This window comes from Gallus gallus, chromosome 3, assembly GCF_016699485.2.
Source record: "Gallus gallus isolate bGalGal1 chromosome 3, bGalGal1.mat.broiler.GRCg7b, whole genome shotgun sequence".
In the NCBI taxonomy this organism is placed as follows: domain Eukaryota; kingdom Metazoa; phylum Chordata; class Aves; order Galliformes; family Phasianidae; genus Gallus; species Gallus gallus.
In genome coordinates, this window is record NC_052534.1 from 89,603,889 (window position 1) to 89,617,546 (window position 13,658).

Genomic DNA, 13,658 nt, shown 5'->3' on the forward strand with positions numbered 1-13,658 from the left:
AAAAGATTATTAGGGGCCTGGAGCATCTCCCTTAAGAGGAAAGACTGAGAGACCCAAGTCTCTTCAACCTGGAAAAGAGAAGACAGTGGAGATCTTAGCAATGCTTATAGAAGGATGAAAGTAGAGTGGATGGAGCCAGGCTTCTCAGTTGTGTGCAGTGACTGAACAAGGGATGATCGGCACAGACTTGATCATAGGAACTTCTATATGAATGTGAAGAAAAAGTTCTTTACTTGAGGGATTACAGAGCACTGGAAAAGCTGCTTAGATAGACTTCTTTTCTGGAGGTATTCAAAACACACCTGTGCTTTCCTGTGTTGCCTACTTTAGGGAGCCTGCTTTAGCAGGGTGTTGGAATAGGTGATCTCTGGAGGTCCCTACTAACCCCTATGATTCTTTGTAGTAGGATGCCAAAATTTGTACCTTGATAGGAACCACTAAAATATGTTTTTCACTTCCATTTTGTTCTTGTTTGTTGTTGGTTTTTTTTTTTTCCCTTAGTTGTGATATTTGAAAAGAAAAAGAAAAGGGAAGGGAAGAGAAGAGAAGGGAAGGGAAAGGGAAGGGGAAGGGGAAAGGGAAAGGGAAAGAGAAAGGGAAAGGGAAGGCTATTACCTTTTCAGCTTCTTCTCAAATTGAAGTTCAAGATACTAGAATATTGCAATGGGATAAAATCATTCCTATTCACTCTTAGATTATATAATAAACATTTTCCCATTGTATCACACCAAGCTCCCCTGCTTCTGTTTCTTAAGTTACACAAAGGTGCAAGGGGGAACACTACACAAAGAAACATCTTTGTGTACAACAAAATATGGTGGACATCACCTGAGCACACATCCAGAACTTTCCAATCTGAATACTAATATCAGTCTACCATTTCTGTGTTTATCTTCTGTAGCTAATTGTAAAAGTATGTAGTAATCAGAAAATGAAATTACAAGTTTCAATAATGCTTAGGAATAATTTTGAAATTATTCAAGTATAACTTAAACACTTAAGCTCTAAGCTACCAAAATGACGGGATAGGGAAAGTTTTACTGTAGTGGTTTCATACCACGTACAATCATGATATTTTCCATTGTGCAAGGAAATAAAGGGTATACAGTTAGTGACATTTATTTGTCAAGCGGTTTGGAACCACCAATTTTTTGTTTTAGGCAACTATTTTTGTGATGAACAGGAAAAGTATTTTATTTGTGTCCCATTGTCTGTCTGAAAGCTGTTGTAAATTTTGATGATACATAATTGTAACAGGCACAGGACATTCTTGTAGTAAATTTTGGGTTTTTCCAAGTTGACCTCAACAGATCACCAAAAAAACAAAAACAAAACCAAAAACAAACAAACAAACAAACAAAAAAACACCAAACATTATTCATTCTCTGCTGTGCTGATTTTGAAGGTTTTGTGGAAACCAAATAAAATATGGATGAATCATTGAAGAATATTAGATGTGCATAAAAGCTATTATCTTTTTCTGGAATTACAACCAATTAAGAAAGCTATAAACATGAGCTTATTTATACCACCTTAAAATTTATAATAGGAAACTATTAACATTTTTAATGCATTCTCTCAGCCTTTAACTTGTGTGTCCTTGGGAAGCTTAGAGCAGTGTGCTTGTTAATGGTGGCAGTATTTGTGAGAGGATTTTTTCTGAAATTCTTTAAGTCCTTCTTGCTACCACAGGATTTTCTTGTTGTTTGTTTTTTATCTTCTCTGTTCACTTCCATTTCACCGTTAATATTGGTGTAGTAGTCTAATTCCACCCGGATCTCTTTTCTTTTCTTGTGCCCCCAACATAACCCAGCCTTTTCCTTCTTTTTCTGAGTGTGAAACAGCAAAAGCAAGACATTGAATGGAATTTTCCAACTGAGATATCCAGTCTATCTTATAAAATTTAAATGATGGTTAAAAATTTCCATGAGGACTCTGCGAGTGAGATTTCAGTTGATTAATGACTTTAACTGAAAATAACACATTTTATTTATTTTCTCTGTGTGTGCGTGTGTGGGTATACATTATCAACAAACTATTTATAATTGTATAGTGGTTTGGTATGGTTATATAAATACTGTATAGATCTCTGTACAGTGCTTCTGAAGGCTGCATTCTGAATCTTGCCAAAATCTTTTTTTTTTGCTGCCTATCAACAAAACACAGTTAATAGTAGAAATTAACTCATTTCCAACTAGTAATGAATTGAAGACTGTTTTCTGAACAGTGCTTTTATAACCTGTACCATAAGCATACCAGTCTTTCAGATCCAACACATCCTACACATGAAATCTCTTTTAATGTTCCATTTTTTTTAGTGATACTGGACTCTTTCCTCTTGGTCTTTAAAAATCAAAACACCCATTATAAGTGTTTACTAACTATAAGGTACAGAATAATAAAAAATAAGGTTCTCCCACATAATACTAATTCATATACAAAATCTAACATACGCTATCATATGCTTGAAATTTTGATGGTTGATTTTTTCTTTGGAAAGAGTATGAGGAAAAAAACATTGCTTCTGTGGGCAGATAAGCACATGAAGATATTCAGGCCTACAAAATGCATTATAGGATTATAGCATCTTAAAAATACTGTGACTACTATTCATCAACTGTTATTCAGTAGTATTGTAAATATGTAAATGATACATAATAAATTATTGGAAATGAGTGGAAAAAGTATACGCTAAGCCACTTGAAACACTTCTATTGCCTCCTGATAATCCTTAGTCACATTGCACTTCGAGATATTATCATTATCTAATTTTCATCCACTTAATATGTGCTAAATTGATTTTCCATGATGCCAATTCTTAATTAGGGTGCCACATGTTGCTGACTTAAATGGTTTAAGAAAGATAAAATGCACTGTATCAATCAAGTATTTAATTTAATAATTCTATTCTTTGTATAACATAAGTAATTAAAAAAAAAAACACACACACACATAAAAAAGTCATTAATTATATTTTCATCCTTTAACCCTTCAGAAGTAGATGCCTGTGTTGACTGTTCCATTACTTTCCTTAAAATCAGGCTTTCCTACAGTGAGAAATATTTTTTACTCGTATCTTCATGTGATGTATTTATTTTTAGTACAACTTTGAACTTATGGTTTTAAGTCAATTGTTTAATATATTGTTATGTTGAAGACAAAAAGTTGCTATTAAAAAGAAGCATTTAGATACAGAGAACACATTTAGATACAGAGAAAGTAAAATTACTTTTTTCTAGTTATGTGGGTATAGTTTTCCCAGTCAGATCAAAAGATCAGATCTTTGAGAAGCTATCAGAATGATGTTAGCAAGTGATGATTTACAATATACTGTGTATGAAGAACCCACAATTTTCTGACTGTTATATAAGGAGGCTATGAAGAATATTTCAGTTATTTGACTGTTCTCCCAATCAAACTTAATTCATGGATTATAATTACTCAATTGATCCCTTAAACTTGCATTAACCTACTTTAAATCTCCAATATTAGTAGTCTGATTCATGAAATATCATCTTAAATTCATATTATGATTAAGTATGAATATACAGTGACATTTGAAATAAATTTTGGTTTATTTTAGATAAGGAAATAAGATTCCCTCTTGAGCCCTTTATAACCAAACTTATTTATGATCTGCAATTCACTGGGGAAGGTAAAATCCTGCCCATTTCAGAAACCAGCTATGTACAAAAATACTATTTAATGCCCCAACTGTGTTCTGAACATAAGATGTTCAGGGATTGCTTTCAAAAAAACACATTCTGAGAAATTCTCTTTCCTAAGTATTGTGTGACTTGCTTAATCAGCTTAGAGATGGCTTTGTTTTTTGACATTACTTAAATTGCTTTTGGCATGATAGCATGCTGTCAAAGGTTTATAGGATAATTCAGGCTGAAAGTGGAGTCTTGTACAACTTCCTCCTCAAAGCAAAGTCAGATATGAGTTTTTTCAGGACAACACCACCGAGTTTAATAAGTGAAAAACTCCAAGGACAGAGACTGTACAGCCCTACTGGGCAACCCACTCCACTGCTTGGGTGTTCTCATAGCGAATAGATTTTCCTGTATGATGTTTTCCTCATATTGTTATTTTCGTTCCTCTTGACTTTGCACCATGCAGTTCTATGAAAGACCTGCGTCTGTTTTCACAGTGTCCCGTGGGCACTGGCAGGCTGCTGTCAGGTCCCCTTGAAGCTATCTCAGAGAAAGCCCAGCTGCCTCAGCCACTCCTCTCAGAGCAAGTATACCTGTTACCATCACTCCAGTTTATTGATCTCTCTTTTTTTTTTTTTTTTTTTTTTTGTAATAAGACGACCCACTTGTTTTGGTAATCCTGGTTTTAAGGTTCAAGAACCACTTAAAACAAAACCTCTGTGTCTACAGTTCCCTGTTCTAGGAGAAGCATTTTCATTGCCGCTGAGTAGGAAAGCTGCAATTATTACATCTCAGCTACTACCTCTCTTTCCAGAAATGTTGTGAGGGGACTGAGCAAAAGGATAACTATCTTTTTAGAGACTGTACCAGAAGTATCTGCTAAGGAGTTTGGATGGTAGGTGTCATGTTTCAAAGATACAGAACAGGCTCCAACCACAACAGCTGATCTCAGGACTAAAGAAAAGACCCTGAGCTTGCTTAGTATACTAGTAGATTACAAGTTTAATCAGTTTCTAAGTTTTGTTTTCAGACCAGTTTGTAATTTTTTTTTTTTGTGTGGTCCAGTTTAAGGTGGTGTTTTGACGTCTGATCTGATCTACACTGTATTCAATTTCCTTCTACATCATCTAAGAATATACTATCTAGTTTGTTCTCTCTGCATTTCATATGTTACTCCAATAGTATGACAACCAATCAGTTTTCTTTATGTGCATTTCTTTCAATCTGCTTTCACCTTGACGTGATAATATGTTCTTCTTCGCTTATGAAACATTATGTGAAACTGTCAGAAATGACATCAAATTCAAAATACATAAGGTCTTTATTTTTACTCAGAAAGCCACCTATTTTGTCAGAGTAGATTACAGTTTGATAAGTTCTCATTGCATGGGTTTTTGTTCTGGTTTTGCTTTATAATGTTGTATGCTTGCTAATAAATTCTTCAGCAACTTGTTCTAATATAATTTTAGATTAAGAAAAATCTTCGTGTCATTCCTTGGGCCCTCTTTTCTTCTGCTTTTGAGGAAGCTATTTCAGGTGCCCTTCTCCAGTAAGCTGTGATATCCCTCGTCCTTCATGAGTTCTTGAAGATAATCACTACTAGTTTATAGACTACTTCAGTTTATGTACTTCAATGTGAATTTAATTAGGACCTATTCTCTTGAAAATGTCTACATTTTCTAAATAATCGTTAACCTCTTCTCATCCTGTCATGCTCTTTACTTCAACTTTATTTTAGCTTGTGTTATTTAACTATGATATTTTTTATGGAAAAAAAGAAAAAGAAGAAGAAGAAAGTGTTCTCTGTTCTCCTTTCTTGCTAGATTGTTTATTTCTTTGTGTTATATTTATTTTATTTTATTTTTTTACAACTATCTTTATAGTCTTTTGCCTCTTTCTCTGGCTTACTTTTTCACAAGACTGATTATTCCTGATTATTTCAGAGGCAGTAGTATTCAATTTTTACATTTCTTCCAGATTTCTACTCTGACTTGCTAATTTGCATTCTACAGGACATCTTGAGCTAACTTCTGGCCTGAACACTGCTCAGGCCTTTTTTACAGTTGAGGTGTATTTTTTTCTGTTAGTAAAGAAGCATTAACTCTGCAATTTGAACAACAGAGTATTTCTTAGAGCAATGTGTTACAATAAAAATCAACAGCATTACCAAAAGCCCATTTCTTCTTGATACTAGACAATAATGAAAGTTTAAGGGACAAAAAGAAGGTAAAGTCCTGGTTTTGGCTACAATTAAATTAATGTTCTTCATAGTAGCACATTCCATGCTATATTTGGGGTTTGTGAAGAAAACAGTGGTGATAACACTACAGTGTTTTTGTTGTTGTTGATCAGTGCTTACACGGAGCCAAAGACATTTCAGGTTCTTGCGCTGACATCCCACCGGTGATCTGGGAATGCACAAGGAGCTAGATGGGGACTGAATCAGGACAGCTGACCCAGATTGGCTTAAGGGATGTGCTGTACCATATGGTGCCATGCTATGCAATAAAAGCTGGGGTAATGAGGAATAGGGGGATGTTCAGATTTATGGCATTTGTCTTCCCAAGAAACTGTTATATGTGATGACCCCCACTTTCCTGGAAATATTTAAATACACTACAAATATTAAAGATTAAATTTAGTAAATTGATTTCATTTTATATCAATACTTAGAAATGTCTAAAGGGCAGGAGTCAAGGGGATGTGGATAGGCTCTTTTCAGTGGTACCCAGTGCCTGGACAAGGAGAAATGAGCTCAAACTTGGACATAGGAAGCTCCATTTGAACATTATAGGAGCTTTACTTTGAGGATGACAGAACTGGAACAGGCTGCCCAGCGAGGTTGTGGATTTTTTTTTAATTCTTTTTTTTTTTTTTTTTTTTTTTTTCCTGGAGATAGTAATAACTCACCTGGACACCTACTGTGCAACCTACTGTAGCAAACCTGCTTTAGCAGGGGGTTGGACTAGATGGTCTCCAGACTTCCCTTCCAGTCTCTTCAATTCACCTTTTCAATTCAGTCATTCTGTGATTTTTATTACTGTAAAGGATTTTTAGATGTATGATTCTATATTCTATTACCACCAACAAAACATTTTTATGCTTTGTTAAATAGATGATTAAAAAGAAAAAAATCATGTTGGTTTTCCATCTATCTGATTCTGAAGTCTTGTTTGATTTTTAGTGCTTATATAGAATGCAAAAAGATAGGAGCAACAAAAATTAATCTACTGGATAGGATCTGCAGCCTTTTTGATATTAACAGGGACAAAAAAAAAAAAAAAAAAAAAAAGAGAAATTGTGGGACATCCCTTGGAATGTTTCTGGGAACTAATATGACCTGTGAAAAGGACTCTTTTTTCATAGCTGGAGACAGATAGTAAATTGTAGTGTAACATTTCTGTAAAGAAATAGATTGGAATAATGGTAAAAATATGATCATCTATGAAATTATCCTGTGAGGCCACTCTGTGTTCAGCTGTAGACCAACTACTTTTTAGCTCTAATAGCCAGCTTTACAGTCCAATTATGTGCTAATATATTTTTTTCTATTAGTTTTGATTTATCATTTTCACTTTCAGTAGTTTCTCCCATGTTCCTTTGCACAAATATGTCATAATTTCATTCCCTTTTCTCCTCTAAAGTAATCCTGCTGACCATCTCTCTCTCTCTTTCTCTCTCTGTCTTATGCATATTATATGGTTTCTTGATTCGTTGGTGTTTTCAAATTCCTGTAATTTTCAATATTTTATTGAGACTAGGAAATCAGTATTACACATTGCACAGAGAAGATAAACTAATTGATCATTCTTCTTTTATTTAAACACAGAAAGATTGTGGCCTGTTGTAAGCATTCAAATGTTAAACTGAAAAGGTCCTATTTGATGCAGAAATAAACTTCCAAACTATTTCTGTTTTTATTGGAAATGTGCATCTGTCTGCTCTCAGCTTCCACCTTCCCTTAACCTGTCAGCTAAGATGATAATTATAAAATGTAGTCAAATTCATGAATATACAGCTTTAAAAGTACTGACTTTCACTCTCTGGCAGACCTTGAGCTACTGTTTAGTTCTTGCTTAGGTGCTTAATATCACTTTAGAATTGTCATATCTTGTCACTTGAAAGAAAACACAGCAACAGAAATGTCTTTGATTCAATTCAGAGGGATATGATCTTCTCTTCAGAAATCTAATCTTGTCAATCTTCCAACAGTTAAGGATGACTGTTCCTTGAAACTGAGTAAATATTTGTATTTTACAAACAAGATGAAATTTCTCTTTCCCCAGGCTACCAAAAGAGAGTACATAAAAACAAAACAAAACAAACAAACAAACAAACAAACAAAAAAAACCCAGAAACAATTGAATAAGGTCTATGTTAAAATTTCTGGTAACCAGAGGAAGCTGATATTTAAGTCAGCTCAAGAACTTATTGGCAAACTTCATGAAGATCACTCAGTTCTAAGGACATAGATGAAAAGATATTCAACATTGAATAAGTACATAGAGTAGTCCTGAAGGAATGCAGTTGTATTGCCACACTTTAAATAGGTTAGCACAGCTTTTGTTTTTGTGTTTCTCAAGGTAAGAACCTTTTCTGCCTTTATCTGGTAGTGCAATAAACGTTGGTCAGATTAATGTTCTCATTTTAGAAATCAGATTTAAAATCCTTTTGCAAATTATGAAAGAGAACTACTGGGGCAAATGTTGAACTAATAGACACAGTGCACCCCAAGTGAATTTAGATATTTTAAAAATTTGTTCCCTGATCAAACCAGTGAAGGCAATGAAATAGGAAACAGGAGGCAATGAAATAAATAGCTGTGTCAAATCACAGATGACAGAGAAATTTGGGAATGACAGCACATCCATGGTACTCTGGATCTAAAAGGTATAAACAAATAGTCCTATTCACATATAAATACAAAATCTAGAACCTGTGGTCGTTAGTACATGCAACAGAAAGCCAGCTCTTCAGTGAAAAGAAGAGTACAGAAATTTATTTGCATCTGACTTAATCTGCTTTTTTATGTCATTCCCTCACTATTTCCTGAATATTAAGAAAGTGATTATGTAACATTGTCTTCTGCTGTTGGTAGAATTTTTACATGGATTTGTTTTTAAACTACTTTAATAAAGAATATTGGAAATAAAGATAGTTGGACATTCAAACTAAGACTACTGATACAAGTTTCTCGTTTGTTAAAGGGAAAGTTTTATCATCTTTACCACTACAGACATGCAATGAGTACATCTATGAGGAGTTCAGTCAGCTAAGATAAAGCATTTTGTTGATTTATTGTCTTTCAAGTATTTTGGAGTGAAAATTGTCTAGTACATAGAGAAACTGATCATAATTCAAGAGTAAAAAAAAATATTGAATTGAAAAAGTGTGAAAAGTTATTAATGTATTGATGCTGAATACTCTCTTTGCTTTTGTGGAGTGAAATCGATAGAACTTTAGTTCTATTAAATTTAATTTGTAGATTATTAAATGAACTAAAATATTTATATTGATATTAATTATCATATTGATTAATTGATATTAATTAAAATATTGATATTAACACCCATGATATAATATGAACAATGAATTATCTGCATGTTTTAGTAAATCTGCATGCCAGGAAATTTATGTTAATCTTGAAGCTAAGAGAGAATACTATCCATTGAATTCAAATGGATTATTTTTGTCAATTGATTACTAAAATGCATTTTCTATAATAGCAGGTGGTCTTCTATCTTTGAAAAGATGTACATTCCTAGAACTGAACAGAATCCTCCAAACATTTTATTGACAATGCATCCTCACTGTCATTCTCCTTGTCATATATCCTCAAAAATTGTGATGTTTGCTGAATTCCTTTTATATTGGATAAGCACAAACACTTAAAGTTGACTTTAAAAATTAAGTAAATGTATTTCATCTTGACATTTTGTGAGTTATTTGGATTTTCAAGGTAATCTGATTAGGGATTATTTCTTATGTATTTTAAGCAAATGCAAAATGCAACATCGGTATACTATTTTCTAAGGTGAACAACAGATTTTTTTTTTTTTTTCCCAAAATAATAAGAGTATTTTAAAGTTTCATCTGAAATTAGTTTTTATATTATGAAGTTTGACCTGAGATCAGTTTTTTTTAATATATATATATTTTTAATGGCTTATTTGTGGTTGCAAAACAGAAATTTACAAATACAAATTCTACTCCAATTAAAACTGGGTTTTCTTGGGTGAGAAGGGTAGTATGTTAAGATTCACTAAGCATTCACTTAGAATTCAGTTTCTACTGAAGACATACTGTAGTAATTTCTCATTTAAAAAAAAAAAAAAAAAAAAAAAAAAAAAAAGAGTTTTGAACCTATCCGAAAGCTTACTTTTAGGTAATTTCTCTGAAAAGTTTTGGTTTGTTGATCCACAGCTCAATCCCTGGGCTTGGTATATCTCATGAGAGTGAGAATGCATCCTGATCTTTCTTCTCCTTCAGCACATTCATTAATTAAAGATACGGTGATATTTCCTCTGGAGACTATTGAAAGAAAGGCTTGTTGGTTTTCCCACGGGATTAGTTTTTAGCAGTGACTTTGTAAAACTCACAGACCATTTGCATCCTGACACTCCTATGTGAAATAGTTTCACCCTGATCTTCAAGATGCAGTAGTATTTTTTGAAAAACTGTTGATTATCTACACATGCTGGTTTAGGTATAGATCTGTAGTCAATGGTAGAGATAAATTTGTTAAAATATAATTAAAATAAGGGTTCTGATTTTCTGTAGCTCTGCATGCTTTCAGGTGGAGTATGTAACTGTGGAGAACTGGGAACATACAAATTTCCAGTGCTACATTGTAATACTAGGAATCAATGTGTCAATAGGATCAGTCAGGTGAAACTATAAAGCTCTTGTGAAGATGTGATTTTGATAATCCTTACTTATAAGTACTATTTGTGATATTATTCTACTACTGTTTTAATATGCTTGTGCAATAAACTTCTGGAAGGTGTTTTCATTCATTCTGTACATTCTGGCTTTCTGATAAGACAGAGTTATTAAGTAGAACAGCTGACTCTGGAACTGCTCCAAGTTCATATTTGGACGGAAAAATAATTTTCTTTTCAAAGTTTAAGATTATCAAGAATAAATGTGTACCTCTCTTTATCTCTGAATGAATAGCCTGTTGTGAAGTGTGACATATGTGCTTGTGAACAATCTGTTCACATTTGCTTTAAGCTTGCAAGTATAGCAGATAACTGCATGTGCTATAATAATTCCATCCTGCATATTAAACCTTTGTTGGAGTTTGCACGTCAAGTTACGTACCCATGTTAAATCATAATAGAAGTAGCTTTGACAATATGTGAAAGCAGATTTTTTTTTTTTTTAATTGTGTTAAATTATGTTTTGTTATCTTGAACGTTTCAGACTTTGTAGCTTGGTCTGAACTGTGAAAGATTTAAATAACTTTTTTATCATTGAGTTCAATTGAATGAGGTGTGCATCATTTTACTACCAATTTAGAAACATGCTTTGTCAAACTAGAAGTATGTTCTTAGTGTTGTTGCTCAAATGGACATTAATATCAAATGTGTTTTAAATGTCATGGCAAAGAACTGTATCCTTCAGTTTCAGTGGGTAGTTAACGGTATAGTAGTTTGCCAGATAATACAGTGTTTCTATCATAAGGAGTTAATATTTGTATTTCCCATCTTTAATATTATTTACAAGTTTAATGAGACCAAATTTATTTATTCTTATCTTGTATATATATATTCAGTATTGACAAAGTAAATATTATTTAAATAGCAGATTTTCTAGAGAATATCTAAGAAGTATAATCTTAAATGTTGATCTCTTTTCAGTATAGCTGAATGCAACTAGCAAAAAATATGCCTCTAATTTGAAATATGGGATTTAAACTTATTTTCACAGTTTCACGTATATTGTATTTTGTTGCTTAAAATAAAATCCATTGAATTTACCAATAACTTTTAATTGCTATAAAGGTGTTGGTAATAGCTTTACCTAATGAATTGCAGATTTGAGAATTAAAACAGGTTCTTTACTACTAGTACATTATTATAGAAGTAAGATGTATGTGTTAATATGTCTCCACATTTAGAATGGAGGCTATATATGGCTTCATAATTTTTCCTTGCAATACGATTTATTTGAGTGCAGTTGTAATTTTCTTACCAGCAATGCAGGTAAGAAAGCTATTAGCCTTCAAAAAGACTTAGAATCCTAAGTCATCTTACAGTTGTTTTTTAAAGCACATGCCTCTAGTTCACTTTAACAGTCTAACACCAAATATTTTGAAGGTACTTCTTATGTTGACATATAAATTAGTGGTAAATATATTTTCCTTACTTACTTTACATGTTTTTTTATTTTTTTATTTTTTTTAATATATATTTAGAAATTGAGAAAGGAGGCTGTGGTGACCCTGGTATTCCATCATATGGGAAAAGGACCGGCAGTAGTTTCCTGCATGGAGATACACTTACCTTTGAATGTCAAGCAGCTTTTGAACTGGTGGGAGAGAGAATGATTACATGTCAACAAAACAACCAGTGGTCTGGCAACAAACCCAGCTGTGTTTGTATGAGTTATTCTTATTTCTTCTGTAATAATTTTTTGACCTTCACCTCTTACTGTTCTTAACATTTTTGACTAGCCAGCAGGAAAACATTTCAAAGTACCTTGAAGAACTGTGAGACAGTCATTTTTTTTCTTAGTTGACTTCATAGTAACTCACTTGTTGGTATTATCACGCAGGACTATTTTAGAATGCTCATACCCTCATTTTATATTTAATTTTATCATTCACCACTTTAAATAAATATTCGTGTTGAAGATTCTAATTGAACTCATAATAGCACATAAGTGTTTTAAAGAACTCAGCAGCATATGCACATTGATTCTGGCAGTGCAAAGCAGTCTGCAGATGTAAGTAAAAGTACTGGTTGTTTGGTTTTTTTTTTCCTTTTTTTTCCCCCTAATATCTTAAAAATATATGAATGCATTTAAGGAATCTGAGTATATCTAATATGGGAGAAGGATAGTTGAGCTCATTAGATGTGAATTTTGTTTAAAAAGATAAAATATTTTTTGTAGGTATACTTGTAATTGATTTAAATAGATAAATTTTGGGGTTTTTTTTTTCTCTTTCTAATGTAAAGTAGAGTAAATCTTTTTAGTGTACAGTACACTAGTCACTTCAGTTCTCCAGATAGTATCACATTTTCCTACATAAAGAGTCTTATAATTCAGAATTGGATTTTCAAAATAGAGTGAGGTGTCCAACTTGTACAGTATATGTGTTTTGCAGCTATGCTGAGACAGGATTGACCAAGCTGAGTGAGCTTTCTCTGGGACTGAGAGCAGCCTTGATATACCTGTGTAAAGTGGAAATGTGTCTTAGGCACATAATATCTGGGCATGAGATGATGAGGCTGCAATGTCCTTGAAGACTGAAGTTCTGTTTTGAAACAGTACTATGTTGCATTGGCTTGATATATTAGTTTATGTTGGCAGCAGCGTGGGATATTTTACTGGGATACACTGTTTGATGTGCACGTGCCACACGTCCTATAAAATATAATGGAACTCAAACTTAGAACATTTACAAACACCGAGTTTGGTTTGATGCACTTGAAGAACTGAGTAACAATTATTCTTTGTGTTAATTACCATGCAGTAAGCCTTCCTCTTTCTGAATGTACTGTTTTGTTGTTGTTAGTTAGTTTGTGTTTTATTACAAAAGTAACAGCTATATTTAATCATCCTGTTCTATGAAAGGGAAACTAGGTAGTTGACTGAGGCATAGCTAAATGTGTAATGATTGATGCAACATCATGAACTGTGTGTACTACAGACAGAGATTGGCCCTTCTACTTGATTGCTTTGAATTTCTAAACACATTTTCAAAGACATTTCTTTTCAGTTTAGGAGGAAAAAAAAAAAAAAAAAGCATTCAAATATGGAGTTTGCATTTTCAGT

At 33.0% G+C, this 13,658-nt stretch overlaps 1 protein-coding gene across 2 annotated transcripts in view; it reads left to right on the forward strand.

The window, feature by feature from the left end:
- Positions 1-13,658, forward strand: part of CSMD1 (CUB and Sushi multiple domains 1) — a 1,033,500-nt gene that overhangs the window by 779,947 nt on the left and 239,895 nt on the right. For both annotated transcript variants that reach the window (XM_015284920.4, XM_015284921.4), the window contains exon 13: positions 12,076-12,258. In XM_015284920.4, the coding sequence (XP_015140406.2) occupies positions 12,076-12,258 (183 nt within the window). The remainder of the gene's footprint in view (positions 1-12,075; positions 12,259-13,658) is intronic.